The sequence below is a fragment of the Callionymus lyra genome, chromosome 3 (genome assembly GCF_982586985.1).
Source record: "Callionymus lyra chromosome 3, fCalLyr1.hap1.1, whole genome shotgun sequence".
Taxonomy (NCBI): domain Eukaryota; kingdom Metazoa; phylum Chordata; class Actinopteri; order Syngnathiformes; family Callionymidae; genus Callionymus; species Callionymus lyra.
This window is the reverse complement of record NC_141820.1, coordinates 22,605,476-22,623,626: the sequence shown is the minus strand read 5'-3', so window position 1 is coordinate 22,623,626 and position 18,151 is coordinate 22,605,476. Positions and strand designations below refer to the sequence as shown.

The 18,151-nt window shown below is 40.1% G+C and overlaps 1 protein-coding gene across 3 annotated transcripts; it reads left to right on the top strand.

The window, feature by feature from the left end:
* The first annotated feature begins 1,096 nt into the window (after positions 1-1,096).
* On the top strand, positions 1,097-17,951 carry LOC148083883 (zinc finger MYM-type protein 4-like). Of its 3 annotated transcripts, none has more exons than XM_087787085.1 (29): positions 1,097-1,181; positions 2,730-2,846; positions 3,614-3,697; positions 3,927-4,260; positions 4,484-4,609; positions 4,700-4,767; positions 6,016-6,156; positions 6,236-6,465; positions 6,536-6,713; positions 7,303-7,506; positions 7,572-7,722; positions 8,775-8,890; positions 9,014-9,196; positions 9,268-9,418; positions 10,207-10,379; positions 10,466-10,604; positions 10,903-10,992; positions 11,062-11,105; positions 11,209-11,353; positions 12,384-12,502; positions 12,581-12,776; positions 12,986-13,135; positions 13,853-13,953; positions 14,029-14,194; positions 14,311-14,462; positions 15,747-15,861; positions 16,000-16,245; positions 17,074-17,194; positions 17,283-17,951. In XM_087787085.1, the coding sequence occupies exons 1-29, from the start codon at positions 1,107-1,109 to the stop codon at positions 17,485-17,487; spliced, it is 4,320 nt and encodes a 1,439-aa protein (XP_087643211.1). In that variant the 5' UTR covers positions 1,097-1,106; the 3' UTR covers positions 17,488-17,951. The 3 variants fall into 3 exon arrangements, with proteins under 3 accessions (XP_087643211.1, XP_087643212.1, XP_087643210.1); XM_087787086.1 differs by having other exon boundaries at positions 3,611-3,697; positions 4,487-4,609; XM_087787084.1 differs by having other exon boundaries at positions 3,611-3,697.
* The last annotated feature ends 200 nt before the right edge of the window (positions 17,952-18,151 follow it).

Below are 18,151 nucleotides of genomic sequence, written 5' to 3'. Positions count from 1 at the left end.
ATGAACTGAATCGCTAAATTCACCCTCATATTAGGACACAATGTTAACCTGCTATTTTATTTTATTCATAACTCATGAGCCACAGTTAAGACACTGTGACGTCACAGTGAAACTTCTGTGCAAGTCATTTGCTGACAGTCGTAGAAATAGGTAACATTTTTGTTAAACCCCCCTAAACCGCACACAAAAGATCAAGAGGTCAAGCAGGAACATGTTCCTTCAACTGAGAAAAATCTCTAAACTTAGGAAAATGTTGTCAAAACATGATCTGGAGCTTGTAATCCATGCGTTTGTTTCTTCTCGCCTGGACTATTGTAACAGTTTGTTTTCATGTCTTAACAAGAAGGATCTGTCTCGCTTGCAGTTGATTCAGAACTCTGCAGCAAGAATTCTGACCTGCTCTAGTAGAAGAACTCACATTTCTCCGATCCTTAAAATTTTCACTGGCTTCCAGTTTCTTTCAGGCTCAACTTTAAAATTCTGGTTCTTACTTTCAGATCTATTTATGGTCAGACTCCATCAGTGATCTGATCCAGCCTTACACCCCAGCTCGGGCTCTGAGGTCTGTGGATCAGAATCTACTGATGGTTCCACGCACACGGTTCAGGACCAGAGGAGAGAAATCCTTCCAGGCTGTTGCTCCTAAGCTTTGGAATGATCTTCCTCTCTCTTTGCGCTTGATGGATCTACTGACTCCTTTAAGAAACATCTTAAGACGTTTTTATTTGTTCAGGCTTTTCCTTGATTTTCTGGAACTCATGTTGTGTTCTCAGTTGTATCTTGACCTTTAAAGTATATACTTTATTGAATATTGTTTTGATTGTTTAAGCGCTTTGTGACCCTGGTCTGGAAAAGCGCTATACAAATTAAAATGACTTACTTACATGCTCACCTCTCACTATTATTTAGCATTAATATGTCAAACTTTAAAGGGCCATAGACTCCTGTAGTCCTGTTTGGAAGCTGCTGAGAAGTGAACAAATGTTTGGTTATTTTCCCATTTAAACCCAGGAGCGTGTTTACAAACTTCCCAACATTCCAACCACAAGACGGCGTGTGTTTTCAGCTCGGCGATCAAAAAAGGAAGAAGCGGGAAACGTAGCAAGATGGCTACGGAAAGCAACAGTGGACAAAACAGTCCGCTCCACAGTCGTCTGTCGTCTGCACAAGACTCTGTCGCGGTAACGTGCATTATTTTCCTGACTCTCTGCGTGGACTCGGTGATGTCTCGAACATCTGTAGCGAGTTTTTTTTTCTTTCCCAGTTCATTGGCACCACCTTTAGCTCCTGACTTACCTTTTTATTAAAGGCTTTCACTGTAATTGGCTAGCAGGTAGGCTAGCGTTAGCTTAGCTCACTTGGGCTTCTTGTGATTCTCGTGTGCGTCCTGGACCGTGAGCGTTAAATCCTTGCAAAAAGGTTCGAGTGAAAGTTCGCTGCGACGCAGTTTTAGGCGTTGACTTGTCGAACAAAAGGTGCATAAATGTACTGGTGCTTCCATCAGTGCTGCACATCTGGCTAATGCTGGCCATGCTGCCTTTGGTCCTTATGACAACATCATAACTTTCATAAGCGTTTTCACTTTTGGTGTCATTTCTGGCTGGTCGTCAAGGCGACACCATCCTCCTCCTCCTCCTCCTTATCCTCCTCCTCCTCATCCTTATTGTCTTCACCTCTGCGAGGGTGTGGAGGGTGTGAGGATGAACAATTGTGTCACAGATGATCTCACATAAAGAGGGAATTTATATTCGATAAATAGAGCTAATTTTTTCTTTTGTGTCCAATTCCAAACATGTGTCGTCTCCAGCCAGATGTAAACATTGATGGATGTAGGTCAGGGAGGGGCAGTTAACCCCCACCTGGGCCAATGAACAAGACGACCGCTGGAGGAAGTTAGACAACTAAATTTTAACTGAAACTTTTAATTTTTTATTTAAAAACGACCACAACATACGTTGACGAAAATAAATTAATAGTGGAAGTTAAAACTGACAAAATAACACCTTGACCATAAAGTACCATTAAAATGCAACTATATGTACATAATGTCTGAATAAAAACATGGTGACTATTTTTTAAATAATTAACCATTACAGTTGTTTCCAATTTAAAACATTTGACTGGACAAAAGAGTTATAATGGGAACTTCACAATATACATAAATATCAAGTAAAGAAAGTTAGAAAAATCTAACAACATACGAGAATACTATACTCTGTGTTTAAAACACCTTGAAAAAAAAATATATATATACATATATTAATCAATTAATTTAAAAATAGCGCAAACAATGTATCCTGAGTCTACCGTTTAAATTTATTTGGATTGAGATTGTTCTCCTACAGTTCCAGAGGCCAGACAGAAATGCAGCTTTAATGTGTGTATAGGGCAAATCACAGTGCATTCTATACATTAGTTAGTAAGTATGCTTTATTTGTAAAGTGTCTTTCACAGACCAGGGTCAAAAAGCACCTAAATAATAAAATAATACCCAGTTAAAATACATACAAGACAACACATTGGGAAACACAGCAGTGTCAAGATTAAAAAAAAAAAAGATTGCTCAAATAGATTTGAGATATTTTTTGAGTTTGAGTATGTGTCAATCATTTGTCCATAGAAGTCTCAATCAAAGTCACAATTATTCAGAAAACTCTAATTTTTATCATGCTGCAGCTCATGTGACTATTTGGGGAAGTGGGCGTCATCTTTTGTTTTGTTTATTTAAGGTCTCAGAGGAGGCCGAACTCACAGACCCTGTCATGGATTCAGAAGTCAACGCGGACGCTGAAAATGCAGAGCTTGAAACTGAATCAGAAAATCACAATCAAGACGTGACAAACCAGGTGAGGAGAAATATATCCTGCGACACAGACCGTGTATATAAGAAAGTTCAGAGTAGAATGTACTTTCTGAGGAGGCTCCGATCATTTAAGATCTGCAGGAAACTCCTCTGCATGTTCTACCAGTCTGTGGTGGCCAGTGTTTTATGCTCTGGTGTGTTGGGGTGGGAATGTGTCCAAGAGGAGTGTCAACAGGTTGGACAGGTTGATCAGGAGGACTGGCTCTGTGGTTGAAGCTGGACTCACTGGTGACAGTTGCTGAGAGGAAATCACTGGACAAACTACTGTCCATCATGGATGATGACAGTCGTCCTCTGAACACTGTCATCAGTGAGCAGAGAAGCAAATGGAGTGCACGAATGATCTTCCCATGATGCAACACTAATAGACTCAGGGACTCATTCATTCCTTGTGCTATAAGGCTGTATAACTCTGAGTTTGGGGGCTGCAGTGGAGTGAAAAGATTATTCTATTCCATGTTAATTTTGTATCCTTTGTCTTTGTGTTATTTTTCTTTGATCTATTTTCTTTTTACTTGGATTTTGCATCTTGCACTTTGTTCTTTTTATTACACTTATTCTTGTTCTTATGAATCTATCACCTGTGTGCCGGAAAAACAATTTCCCGAAGGAGATTTCCAGAGGGATTAAGAAAGTTTTATTTATCTATCTATATATAAGAGGGCGATCAGATCCTTAATTTACAAACCCTTTTCATTTTAAACACTATGTTGATACGCTTCGAATAAAACATTTTTGCTGACTCAGCAGGAAACAGAAGCAAAGCAGACGGAGCATGTCGACGTAGAAGCAACAAACAAAGCTGAGAATCATAACAAAGAGGAAGCAAATCAGGTGAGACTTTATATGACCCTTTTCACACTGAAATGAAATGAGTGGTATCAGTGTGTCTACCAGCTCATTCTTTTATAATTCTTATTAATGACTCTGTAAACCTTCATCAAGAGACTTGTTAAGGACTATTAATAACTTATATTCATTGCCCTTTGGTCTTGTTTAATCAATATATATACAAAGTTAGTATTTCTGTTATACTAGCACATTTGTTTTGTTTTTTATACAGGTCACAGAGGAAACGCATGAACACCATTCTGAAGCAGTGGAAGCAGAAAACCCAAATCTAGAAGCTGGCTCTCCTCCTGTCGAAGATGTGAAGGAGGAGAAAGCGAAGGACTCCGTGGAAGAGGCCGTCACAGACGACGTGGAACCGATCGGCGCTGGAGAAGCGAAGACGAAAGACGACACGTCAGGAGACAAAGGCGTATCTTCTGAGCTGGACGAGATGATGGACATTGGAACGCTGGATCAGGGGGAGCAGGAGCTGATGATGAGTAAAGATGATGCTGATGGAGAGATGGAGGTGGAGCAGAACAGTTTGGCTGCGACATCAAACGCAGGTAGGACCTACACAGGTGCGGATAAGATAAAACAAAAGCACCCTTTCTTCAGTTGTTCAATGTCTTGGAAGATCTTCTTGACTACATTTACCCTAAAACCATTGACGGTTTCCCCATAGTACAGTCAAAGACTTGGAAAGTCAAAAATGGGACATCATCTCACAGGCTTCTTAAACCACTTAACGTCTTTCATTTTTTATTGTGTGTTGACTGGTGTTTTCAGAAGAACAACGTGATACTGGACAAAATGAAAAACCTTCGTTGTCTCTGTCGGTGGAAGATGGAGACCCACTGATCGATGCAATTCAAAGAAGCACCTCTTCGTGTTCGGAGCCCACCGGCGGCACAGGTACGAATACTGCAGACCTATTTACACTGAGAGGAAGTGACCCTCTGACCGCTCTTTCTAGTTTTAATTTCTGTATCATTATCATGAAAGGCGACAGCTCAACATCCGAGGTCAGCCTGAACGGGTTAAACACGGTGCCGTCTTCAAGAAATGACTCCGTAAGTACAAATTTAAAATACTTTTCCTGCTTGTACAACGAGGCGAATTATTAAATCATGATGTCCCCACTTCAACCTACTACCGGTCCTGTGCACCGCACTTTTAAATCAACAAGTAAAACACGTAAGAACTGTTTTAACAATATATTTCAGTTGTTATTGTTGCAACTTAATCTGAGGCAAATGCATTTTTTTCTTCATTTGGCTCAATTTAAAGTGCTTTTGATTTTGATTGCTTTTAATTTATCGATCAATTCGATTCAAAGCATTGAATTCATAAATCTAAAAAAAAGGTAAACTATCTGGTATCATTTATTTATTAAAATATATATATATATTATTGATGGATGTGCAATCATGGCACATCACACTGAAGTGACATCAGTCGACACTCTTCTGTTTGAGTAAACATCCAAGCAACCTTTGAAGTTTTACCACAATAAAGGACGTGAAGTTTTGTCAACTCAAACCTGATGATGAACATAGTAAGTAAGTAAGTAAGTAATATTTATTTGTATTGCGCTTTTCCAGACCAGGGTCACAAAGCGATTAAACAATCAAAACAATACTCAATAAAGTATATATTTTAAAGGGCAAGATAAAACTGATAATATAACAGGAGTTCCATAAAATCGAGGAAATATATAATAAATATAATGAATAATAAATAATAAGGAAATATATAATATATATATATAATAAATAGTTAGTGTTCGACGTTTATTGCTCACTTGTTGGTCCGAACTCTAGTAACACGAGCTGTTCATTCTTATCAAAGACACACACTTGGACGCCCACAAAACTGGATCGATGGACACTTTCTACCCTAAACGGTCAGGGCTGTCAAACTGGTCCAGAAAAGGTCCAGAGTGGTGCAGGTTTTTGTTCCACCCAGTCAAGCACACATTAATTAACCAATCAGGCGTGAGCTTAAACAATCGGCACCTGACTGACAATCAACTGATCACTGTCTTCAGACGCACGATTGGTTCAACTGCATGTGCATCGATTGATTGGATCCAAAATCAGGTCTGAAGCCAGTAATCAGTTTATTGTCCGTCAGGTGCTACTTGTTTCTGCTGACACTTGATCGATTAACTCGACTGGTTCGAACAATAACCTTCACCGTCCCGGTCTTTTAAAGACCAGTTGAATAGAAGGGGGTCACATAAGTAGTTTGAAGTTAGTCTTTCCTCGTAGGTTTATCGTGAAACTTTATATTTTGGGTAACTTTGTTCTCGTCTGCAGGAGCAGTCGACCTCCGAGACCACCAGGTCGTCGCCTCTTCTACCCGTCGTCAAGGTAAAGGATGAACCCATCGATGAGGAGTACGACCAGGCTCTCACGTCCTCTGCCACAAGTGTGAAGGATGAGCCTAGTTCCACTGAGGTGCGTCCCCCTCCTCCTACTACTGCCCCCTGCTGGTCCAGATGTGTAACTGACGTTATGTCTTCACCGGCGCTCGCAGGACGACCTGCAGATCGAATCGGTTTACTCGGTGCCTCCTGCTCTGGACTCGGAGTCGCTCCCTGTCGTTCATCCTTCTTCCAAACACATGGCGTGCGGTCACTGCAAGGTCAACCTGATCCGAGGTCAGACGGCTTTTCAGAAGAAAGGCTCGCAGGCGCTCTTCTGCTCCACCAACTGTCTCACGCAGTCGGTCACCAGCACCTGCAAGATGTGCTATCACTGCCAAAAGTGAGCGCCGGCCCCTTTTTTTTCGAGTTCGTAACGTGTCCTCGGGTCTCACGGTCTGCTCTCCCGCCAGGATCATCCAGAGACCTCAGAACGTCATCTTGGCTCCCAACTCTAAAGGAGACATCAAAGAGTTCTGCGGTCAGAAGTGTCTCAACTCCTTCAACCTCGGCCAGACGTCCTCGGCTCACAAGGCCATGTCTCAGACCCGGCCCAAGCCCTCCTGCAGCATGTGTGGCAAACGCAGCGTGGTAAGAGGAAAAACTCGCCCAGATGTGGATCAGTGCCGTCGTAATATTGTCTTGGTTGAGTTTACTTTTAAAATATCCATACTTTTTATTTTGGTTTTGAAATATATATATTTTTAATTATTGGGATTAGAATATCAAACTCAATTATTTAAAACAAAAATGTACCCTTTCAATATTGAATTTACATGAATAAATTAAGCTTAAAAATAAGAAATAAAAACAGTATTTTCTTTTCTTCTTTTTTTAAAAATTTTGCAGGCTATAGTGTTAATCTAGTTAATTAAAAAATATGAAATCTCTTGGTTAACCTTTTTTTTTGCATCTGCATGTCTGTGGGTTTGCTTGAGGGAGCTTGACGCAAACAATTTAATTGAACTTTAAGTGTACTATATAAAACTTGATTGTTTTACATGTATTTTATTTAATTCTTATAAATTATACCTATTAAGTTTGTTAACCTCTATTTAACAGTCACAGAATTTTGAGTTCCGAGTGAGTTTTCTGGGTAATGATGTTAAATATCTCTCAACAGTAATTATTGATTTCCTTGATTAATTTGTGATGTCCTCTCGCTCTCATCCTCCTCCAGAACAAGCACGAGGTGGTCCTGAGCGGAACCATGTACCGCATTTGTAGCGACGAATGTTTCAACAATTTCCGGAAAGTGAACAAACTCTCCATGTCCGGCTGCGCCAACTGTGGCTCCTTCAGTGGAGTGAAGCCTCTGCTGCTGAAGCTGGTGGGCTGCAGCAAGACCCTCTGCAGCACCGACTGTCTGGACCAGTACAAGGAGGTGAGGAGCACGTTCTCACAGGCGACCTTGACTGTGAGGCCTACTCTCGCTTGTTTTGTCTCCAGAAAACCAAGATCACACAGCCTTGCGCCATGTGTAATTCTCCTCGGTTACTGAGCGACATGGTGAACTACAAGAACAACGACGACTCTGTGAACCTCTTCTGTGGCAGCAGCTGCGTGATGGCCTTCATGGTCCAGTCGGTCAGCTCCTCAGGTGAGTCCCGTTTGTCACCTCATCGTTTCAGAAGCCCTAGTGTTAGACATGATATGACATGTCAATATACTTTTAATATGTTAGGATTGTTAATGATTACTCATGCTTTTCTTTTTGGATGTATATTTTATGACTTTGTCGCAGTATTTATCATTTTTTTGTTTTCATAGGGAAAGATGTTGTTTTGACTCAAGCGTACAAATGTGTCAAAAGTAATCTTGACTGCATTAACCAGGTTGATAATCGAGAGATAGTATTGTGTAATTTCCTTCTTACACCTGACATGCACTCAAATCCATAGAACACACAATACTGATCACACACTGTTGTTAGAAATGAGTGCACTGGTGAAACATTTATATTTTACTCAGAGATTGAATGAGCTTTTAGCTGTTTTTATTAAGATCTGAAAATTAAATTTTGAAAACTATCATTGTAACATGTGAGTCCAGGAATGCAGGGATTTTGCATTTTTTGTTTTAGTTTAAAAAAAAACAAAATTCGCTTTTGAAATTAATTTTAAAAATGATTTTATTTCTTCAATATCCTGTTTGAACTTTGACAGTGTTAGTTTAAAAACTGATTTGAGTGATCAGACGCGGTTAATTTTGTTCATGGTATTATCAAAACAAGCCTTTAATACTGGCACTGTCAGAATAAGTTGGTAATTGTGAATGAGAATTCTGTCTCTGAGATTGTTGTGGAAGAGAGAACCATTTACACGTTTTTGAATAAGCTGATATTAACACATTCTACTTAAAACACGTGGATGCGTACTTTATGAGTGTGTCTGATGTGCACTTCTAGACATGACCACCAGGTGTCGCCAAAAGGTCACGGCAGCGAATAACCTTGATCCAGCTGACCTTTGCCATTAAAAAAATAAATAGTCCACCCGACTCCAGATCTGTTTTATTTAAGTAATTGTGTACTCTGTTCAGTCCACAGGTTTATAACTGAAACATATCTGCAGTTTCAGTTGATTTTTTTTTTTTAAATATAAACTCCTGGTTAAAATATCATAATTTATACTTTATTTTCTTATTTTTTAGGAACTCCAGTTAATTGTGACAACTGTGGAAAATGTAAAGTACCAGCGTATCACCTCGCTATGTCCGACATGTCCATACGGAACTTCTGCGCTCTCCAGTGTGTCATGAACTTCCAGGTGATGACGGGTTTTTTTTCTTCTCAATATAGTTTTCATGTGTCTGTTGACTTCAGTGGCAGGGGGCTCACTTTAAAACATTTTAATTATTTTTCATTTTGTTTTAATAAAATGTCAATGCAGGAAAAGTACAAGAAGTCGTCCAGCCAGTTGAACATTTTGACCAAGTTGCCGGTCGGCTCCGCACAAGGCGTCATCCCTCACCAAACGGATCCGCCCCGGATCTGTCGAAGGGAAACGGTGAATCTCGGCTGTGCTCAGTGCAGACGGAACATCACCGTCCAACCTGAAATCATCTACATGAAGGTCGCTCCGCCTCCTGAAGGATAAACTGAGTCATGTGTGTTCTGGCACCAACGTTCCTCGTCTGTCCGCAGGGAAAGACGACTTTCGTGTGCAGCGCCTCCTGCTCGCAGGAGTTTAAAACGGCCAACAACGTCACGAGCCGCTGTGAATATTGCAAGTCCGACAACATCGTCCGAGACGTCAAGAGAATCAATTATAAGGACTGCTACTTTTGCAGCGACGGTGGGTTTTTTACTTTGTCATGAAACATCATCTGATACCAAAACATGTCGAAACATTTTGCCTTCACTCATGAGTAGGAAAGTGTCATTTTATGATCTTGACTTCAAGATTTGATATCGTATAGCATGTCTAGCTTTACTACTAAATTATGGGTTTTTATCTTGCAAAGATCTGGCGAAACTATCGCATATCAGGAGCATGCAGGAGCAATGGTACAATACATTGCAATACTGTAGGAACAATATACTGTATTTGTAGTATTGTCCGAGAAACTGACTCTTGTGTTGCAGAATTCACACACCACATGAGTCTTGATGAAGTTGTAACTTATTTAATTTGTTTTGAAGCCAAACTATGTCCAAATATCATCTTAAAAAGCTGTCAACTGTATCCTCTCATCCTCAGTCATCACTGGGATCTCGCAGGATTTCCTTGTTGCTATAGCTGCGCAGGCCGTAATGACGGAAGTTGAATTGCAAAACAAAAATGAACAATAAAAAAAAATCACAATGAATATTAACATATTATTTGAAAATTAAAAAAAAAAAAAATAATTATTTTATCTTGTACACACTTTATAAGTGTAGAATTGATCATAAATAACTTCTAATTTAGAGTAAAAAAAATGACTTTATTACATTATTGTGAAAATAAATATCGCAATATTTAAGTGTATTGATATTTTCTTACACCCTTTATACTCGGTTAGACACGGACAGACAAACAGTGGGACAGTGTATTTCTATACAAAGCAAAAACACACATTAGTAAAACCTCTCTCCTCACAGGCTGTAAGATGCTCTACAGACACGACCTGGCCAAGAGCTGGGGTCATCACTGCCAGTCGTGCGCCTTCTGCCTCTGTATATCCAAGCAGCTGGTCACGGCTCAGTTGGGCGGGTCTGTAGAGGAGTTCTGTTCAGAGTCCTGCCAGTCCAGATTCACAATGTTGTTCTGCCACGTAAGAGAAGCCTCCACACGTGGCCAAAACCTTCACATTCTTAAACGCCTGATCTGTTTTTTGTTTTTTTTTTCCCCCCCGGGCAGGTTTCAAAGTGCGACACCTGTGGTCACAAAGGAGAACTCAAAGAAAATCTCCCCTTGGTGGGAGATGTCAAACATTTCTGTGACATGAAATGTCTACTAAAGTTCTGCAAGGATTACTCTAACTTTACGCCTGTTCAAGGTTTGTGTACTTTTGCTTGGTTCTTTTTACGAGTCTTTACTGGGTTGAGCTAAAAATATTTTTAATGCTAATAATTAGCTTTGCCTCAGCTTAGCTTGTTGCTTTTTGAGTGATGCTAACAAGCGTGAATACTAATTGTTTTGTTCATTGTGTGTGTGTGTGTGTGTGTGTGTGTGTGTGTGTGTGTGTGTGTGGGTGTGGGTGTGTGTGTGGCTAACCTCTAAGAAATATTTGAATGTACTTCATGTTTTATTGTAATTGTTTACTTTTTCAACCATGTATTTGTTTCCTTTCCCAGAAGAGGAAACGCCAATCATCACAAATGTCGCGTCACTTTCGGGACAAACCACGGAAAACCCAAGTTCGTCGGATGCAGCGGTTCAGCCAAGTAGGAAATCACACGTGAAACGAAACACGACTGACATTTGCCAATATGTGCATGTACTTCTATTTTCAGGCACAGAACGTGAACTTCGATCAAGAAAGCTAGGACGTCCAAGAGTAGGTTTTTGTAAAATTTAATCTGAACCACACAAGGAAATGTTCATTGATTGGTTGATTTCATCAGCAGTTTATTATTTTAATTGACAAGTTTCATCTACAGGTCAACAATCAAACAGAAACTGTGAGGACACAACCTCCCCCACCTCAGAAAGTCCTAAAAAACAAGGCTCTCATGTGTCGACCGATGGTCCAAAATAAAGGGATTTCCTGCAAAACTCAAACGGTTGATGTGGAAGTACAGACAGGTATGAAAGAATACTACGAGCATAAACATTGTTTTCTGACATCAGTAATTGAACTGAAACAAATGCTTGTCTGAACCCTTTTCCCCACATTTTTGTCTTGACTTTTATTTTGTCATTCACAACATGAACCTACCGTCTATAAGATTCTTCTTCCAGCACCTCACCTCCTCACCACATGTCCCACATATCTGGCCTCATATTTGTCATGTGTGAACCTGTCCTTTCATGTTGCTGTCAATGAATCCTCTAACTCTGCTTCCTCAGCCTTAACTATCATTGATTTTCTGGAACTCCTGTGTGTTGTGTTATCAGTTTTATCTTGACCTTTAAAGTATATACTTTATTGAGTATTGTTTTGATTGTTTAAGCGCTTTGTGACCCTGGTCTGGAAAAGCGCTATACAAATAAAAATTACTTACTTACTTACATTTACACTCAAGTAAAAAGGAGAATCAGAAAATAAAGTTTAATAACTAGTTTAATTTATTTAAAATAAAATATTTTCAATATATATATATTTTTTTTCAGACAAAAAAATAATTTGAAGTAAAAACACATAAAATGAAGTCCTAAAACAAAGAACTTTATCAAGATACATTAAGGGTTGAATTGATAATAATGATCTGTACAAACATTTTATATTTCCACTTGTAAGTATTTCAAAGGGCCACTGTGGCCCCATGTCTGCTCTAAATCATACATCATGACAGTGACCTATACTGTCCTATAAAACTTCCCTTTCACTCTTTCGTAAGATAAACTTCTCGGTTGTCTCCAGCTATTCCACACTTTTCTCTTCCCCTCCCTTTACTTCTGTCCATTACTTGACCTGATCTGTTTTTCTTTTTTACAGATTGTCTCCCTCCCATTCAAACATGTATCTTCTCTAGATGTTTTTTTTGTTTTCCATATTATTAACACCTGATAAAACCTCATGTTGATTCTAACTCCTGAATGTGTGTTTGCTGATCCTGAAATGTTCTGCCGTGTTTTCCTCTTCCTCAAAGTAACCACTTTTTCCTCCTTCCAGATGAAGTTCCTCCATACGTGTTGGTGCTTCCGTTTCCTTTCCCCATGCCTATTTGTTTTCCTCTCGGAATGGATCTGAAAAATCAGCTGATTCCTCAGGCCATGCCGATCCCACTCCCGGTAAAACTCCCCTTCTAACAATAACAACGAGTATTTTTCACACAAATCACTCAAATGTTTCTTTCCTTCGAACACTAGGTGCCCGTTCCCATATTCCTTCCTGTGGCCAAGGACAATGCAGAACGTCTTCTTAAAACCATCAAGGAAATCAAAGAGAAAGTCCCTGCAGACCCCGTGGAGGCAGATCTATATCTCATGGCCTCGGTGCTGGCCGAGCAGGACTGCAGCAGAAAGGACACGACAGAATCGGGAAAAGAGGATCGATCCACGGATGGTGAGAGGAAGAAACATGTTGTTCGGCTGCTGTCTGGTAAAAATATGTTTGCATTGAAAGTTCACACAGTCAGCTGAGAACATCCTCCTGGAAACATGATTCTTTAACTGATCAGAACACAGCAGGGAGTGTCTGCATCTTCCCTCTAAAACAACGCTGTCTGTGAACGTCTGCCAAACGAGTGAAGAGGCCCCTCAACTGTTTTCCAGGTGATGGCAGCGACGGCGATAACTCGACTGATGCCATCAACGATCCCAACTCTCCCTTTCCCGGTCGCACAAAAACAACAGAAAATAATTCAGACAGTCTATCAACACCTACACTGCCCCCTATGGACCTGGAGGCTGACATGAGTACTGGTGATTCAACATTTGTTTTTACTCTTAACATGCGTGACATTTTGTCACTGCATTAACCCTTCAACACTTGCATCACAATTTAAATCAACAACACACGTTTATTGGAATAAAATATATACATTTGCATGGATGTTATTTTTGACAAAAGAAAAAGTAAAAAAATCAGAATCAGAAATCCTTTATTTGTCCCGCGAGGGGAAATTTGGTTTAAACAACAGCAAGCGCAATACCACAATAAACAAAAAAACACCCAGAAATGAAATAATAAAAAGAAAAGAAAAATCTAAATAAAATAGAATAAAAATCTGCCCTATATTATATACACAAAATATTTACAAAAATAACCAACTAATTTAATTGAATCTAATAATAAACTTCAACGCCAGATTGCGGCCGATTATCACCATCAACTTTTATCAATACTGTCGGGTGTCTACAGGAATCGTCAGGTGTTTTTTTTTTTTTTTAATTCCGAAAATATAGTCTGTGAAAATTAATTTCATCAGAACAAGCTTTTGATTGACAGGATAAAAGATGTCAGATTAAACGGTACATGTACTGTATGTGTGAGATAAGATATTCCATGTTAGTTTCACTCTCGACTCACTGGTCGCCATAACATACCTGTTGTTGGTTCTCTAGTATTTGGAATGCATCACTAAACATGACGAGCATTCCTCACCTCTCACAACACGTTCAATCGTTGCCTTTTCTCAGACGCGCTCCAGAGGCTCAATGATCCAAAAACATCTTCCCAAAAGTCACCCAGAATTCCCAACACCTCCACGAAACGATTGAAGGGGACGAAGGAACCGAAGGTGAAGTTCTCAACCTCGACCATAAAATACGATTGTAACTGAATTGAAACTTCAATATCTGTCTTCTAATTGCAGCCTCGGAAGTCACGGCGGTCCTCAAAAGAGCAGAAGACGGCAAGGGGGCTCGTCGGCCAAGACATTGACGTTCCAAGACTGGAGTGTAAATATGGAGTGGAAGCTTGGAAACAATGGATCAGGTGGAGGAAGAGCCAGCCGCACCTGACCAACCCCAGCATCAGATGTGAGTCTGGATCTGGAATCAGCTCACTGTGGAACTGTGATTTGATAAAAGTATTTTTTTTTTACCTCTGTTTGAATCTGTTGCTGCTTACGCTTGTAAAATATGATTCTTCTCAGCGCGGCCGATGATCTTGAAAGAAGATGTTCTTCAGTGCACGACCACTGAACTCATCATCTCCCTCTGCTACTTCATCAACGAGGCCAGGCGACCGAACGGAGAGTCCTACTCCCCCGACAGCCTGTTCTACCTCTGTCTCGGCATCCAGAAGGTGAGGCGCTTCAGAACTTTCTTCCAAATCTGGAGAGGAGACGAGACCATCACGCAAAAATGTTAAGAAAACCAGTCGGTTTTAGGTGGAGGATTGAACTGGTGGATTAAAGATAAAAATGATCCATTCACTACCAGATGCAACCTAATCTGTACATTTAAAATAAAAAATATTCTTGTCTTTTCCATTTACAAAATGATGGAAAAAGATGTTCATATTGTTATTCCTCATTACAGGTTATTTTAGGTTTTTCTAAAAACCAAACTCTGGCTAGAATTAAAAGTCTAAAATGCTCTCTAAACTCCTCAACTAAAATCTTAAATGTCGAGAAGTTTCATAACATTTTGACTTTATTTTCTGTAATGAACAGTTTACTCGTCTAATGGAACCTTGTAGCTGGTTTCACTATTTTGGCTCGTCTGACCCACTACCGTAAAGTAGTTTGTTGGTCGAGTTTTTTCTTATGAAGTACAGAGAGACGTTTTGAAGTTACCGGGAAGATAAAACTAGAAACTGATACGACAAGAACATTTATCTTGTTTTTAAAAACATGAACATGCTGGTTGTAGCAACAGAGGTTCCATTACATTGCAGTTACACTGTTCTGACCCTAGAGGACACCAGAAACAATGTTTGCAATCTCATGTGTTGAAGCTTTAACCATTTTATTTTTTATTACAAAACAAATGTTTTGGTTTTGAAGATGCTATGAAAATTAAAATTTGTTTGGGCAGAACCAGGTTCTGTGCGGCTACAGTGTCTGAGGCATATAACGGCTTAGAAAAGGGCACAGCAAAATAAAATAATTTTGTTTTATATGGATAAGTGTAACTATTTGTGCCTCCAGAAAGTGTGCAAGGAATGGAATCTGAAATAAAATATGAAAAAACCGGTGACAAATAAAATAAGTTTGTGACAGAAAGTCTTATGATGGTTTAGATCAAAGGTGTCAAACCGGTCCAGAAAAGGGCAGAGACGGTGCAGGTTTTGTATCCAACCAGTCAAGCACTTATAGTTGAACCAATCAGGCGTCTGAATACAGTAGTTAGTTGATCGACAGTCAGGTGTTGCTTGTTTTAATTCAGACTTGATTCGTTAACTCATGTCTGCTGGACTGGTTGGAACAAAAACCTGCACCGGTTCGGCCCTTTTCTGGATCAGTTTGACACCTGTGGTTTAGATGATTGAATTTGAGGTGGAAAAAAAAAAGTGTCTGTGAACCCTCGAGGTGCAGCTGCTCATCTGTTATCTTGTAGATGTCTCACCGAGTCTCTGCTCCTGCAGCATCTCCTGGAAAACGGCCGCATGGAGAACATATTCATGGACCGGTTCTACTTCAAGTTCTCCGTGGAGTTCACCAGCAAGATGAAAGATTTCAAGCCCTCGATCACAGCCAGAGGTGAGACGCCATCGGTTACGCCATCGGACGTGAGCGTCGCCGTCGGTTAACGTCCGTCTGACGCTCCCTTCTTCTTCGTCCGCCTGACGCTCCCTTCTTCTTCGTCCGTCTGACACTCCCTTCTTCTCCGTCCGTCAGGTCACGTGCAGTCTCGGATACAGGAGGAGTATCTGTGGGAGTGCAAACAGTTGGGGGCGTACTCGCCCATTGTGCTGCTGAACACGCTCTTCTTCTTCTGCTGCAAGTACTTCAACTTCACCGACGTGTCTCAACACGGTCAGCTGTCCTTCACACACGTCATGCGCTGCACTAAAGCCGACACCGCGAACCTCAAGACCACCTACCTACGGTTTTACCCACCGATCAACGAAGGGCCCGATGCAGGTGTGCTGCAGCAGTTGATTATTTTAGCTTCTGAGAATTCCACCAGTTAATGCCATCTAGAAGTTTAACTATGATAAAAATGAAATTATTTAATTTCCTTCTTTTTAACATTTTTTTATTCTGTTATATAGGGAAAAAAAACTTCCAACAGCAATGTGCATATTGGAAAAGTTTGATTCATCTTTTAATTTAAATCTGTATAGGGTAATGCTGTTGATACTGTATCATAAAATTGGTTTATAAATAATTTCGCACACGCGTAGTTCTAAGTACATTCAATTAGTTTGTAGCAAGCATTGCTATCAATATGTTTGTCACAAATGGGATCAAGAACCTACTGTATATTTCACTTGTATAAACTTGTTCATTTTAAAAAAATTAAAAAAATCGCAACATACCAAGGAAAGGTGAAACCATTAGTATCGCCTCAAAGTTTTCTTTGACTAAATGAATGAAGCCCTCCTGAGCAGATCCATGGACGTGTATGACTGTTATTTACTGTATTTCATTCTAGTTGTTATTATCCATCCCCACTCAGTAATACACTTTTTAACTTCTGAACATTATTAATTTTTTTCCCTTTCATTCGTCCATGTTTGTTTAATATCTCTCCCAAACAATTATTTTAAAATACATTTTTCAATATAAATGTCAAAGATTTATATAGAAATACAATTGATATAAATGACATGAATAAACTATACGCATTTAATGGTAATGTCATAATTAAAGTTTGAAATGTATTAAAAATACGTAATCTTTATTCTATTTCCTGCGTCATCAGTAACTCATGTCACAAGACTTAACCTGTTCACGCTCCTGCTGCAGAAGTCCCGACGAAGAAGCGGAAGGTCGAGGAAAACTCCGACGGGATCCTGGAGATGATGGAGAACAAGAAGAACCCCCTCCGCTGCCCGGTCCGATTGTACGAGTTCTACCTTTCAAAGTGGTACGTTAACAATTCAACGTCATCTTCCTGCCTCCGTTTTTGCATCACGACCACCTGTCGAGTCACATGTTCACCTCTTCACTTCCAGCCCGGAGTCGGTCAAGCAGCGAACGGACTTGTTCTACCTGCAGCCGGAGAGCTGCTGCGTCCCCAACAGCCCGCTCTGGTTCTCCTCCATGCCTCTGGAGGACGCCACGCTGGACAGCATGCTGACCCGCATACTCATGGTGCAGGAGCTGCACCAGTCCATGAGACCCGGTGACAACTTTGAGGACGACGACGAGTCGGATTGATGGAGAGCGTTGGAGACACGCGTGGCCTTTCGATTGTAAATATGTTCATAGAAACCAAAACATTTCACGTCTTTGTGCTCAACGTGATGACATCAGCACAATTTCATCACACGGAGGCACTCGTCACGTCCTCTGCAGGTGGTCGCCATGGCAACCCGGATCATCCCCGTCATGGCGTTCATTTTTAATTCTTGTGGTAAATCACAAGAGTTTTAATTCCAGACAGACACGCCTTGTTGTTCTGCTCCTCAACAAACCACAGTTTTGGACAATAAATATTTTACTGTGATATTAATCCAAGACCCCTTTCCTTCTTTCAAAAACCCATTTCTCAAGACCACATCCTCTGTGCACATCGGAGATGATCGGAAACGATGGACTGAAGTGAAGCAGTCGAAAAAGATCTTTCACAAACGGTGTCTATTTATACGTTTGTCTCGATACTTTCTACTGTCTTTTCTGAATAAAACCATGCATGTGTCAACAAAAGTGCCTTCACACACACTTCTGAATCCTAGTTTCTTTCACCAGAGCATTTCTTAAATAGATAAGAGAACAAAGGTTTTATAACCTTTTAATTAAATTAGGAATATGCAAGTTAAAATATAATATATATAATATATATATATAATATAAGAAGACTCTATGTGTTTGAATCCTTCTT

Excerpts from the sequence above, each read along its gene's own strand:
- LOC148083883 (XM_087787084.1), top strand. The coding sequence starts at position 1,107 with ATGGCTACGGAAAGCAACAGTGGACAAAACAGTCCGCTCCACAGTCGT. Across the intron at positions 6,466-6,535 it reads ATGTGCTATCACTGCCAAAA|GATCATCCAGAGACCTCAGA; the intron begins GTGAGCGCCGGC and ends CTCTCCCGCCAG. Across the intron at positions 17,195-17,282 it reads GAGTTCTACCTTTCAAAGTG|CCCGGAGTCGGTCAAGCAGC; the intron begins GTACGTTAACAA and ends CTTCACTTCCAG.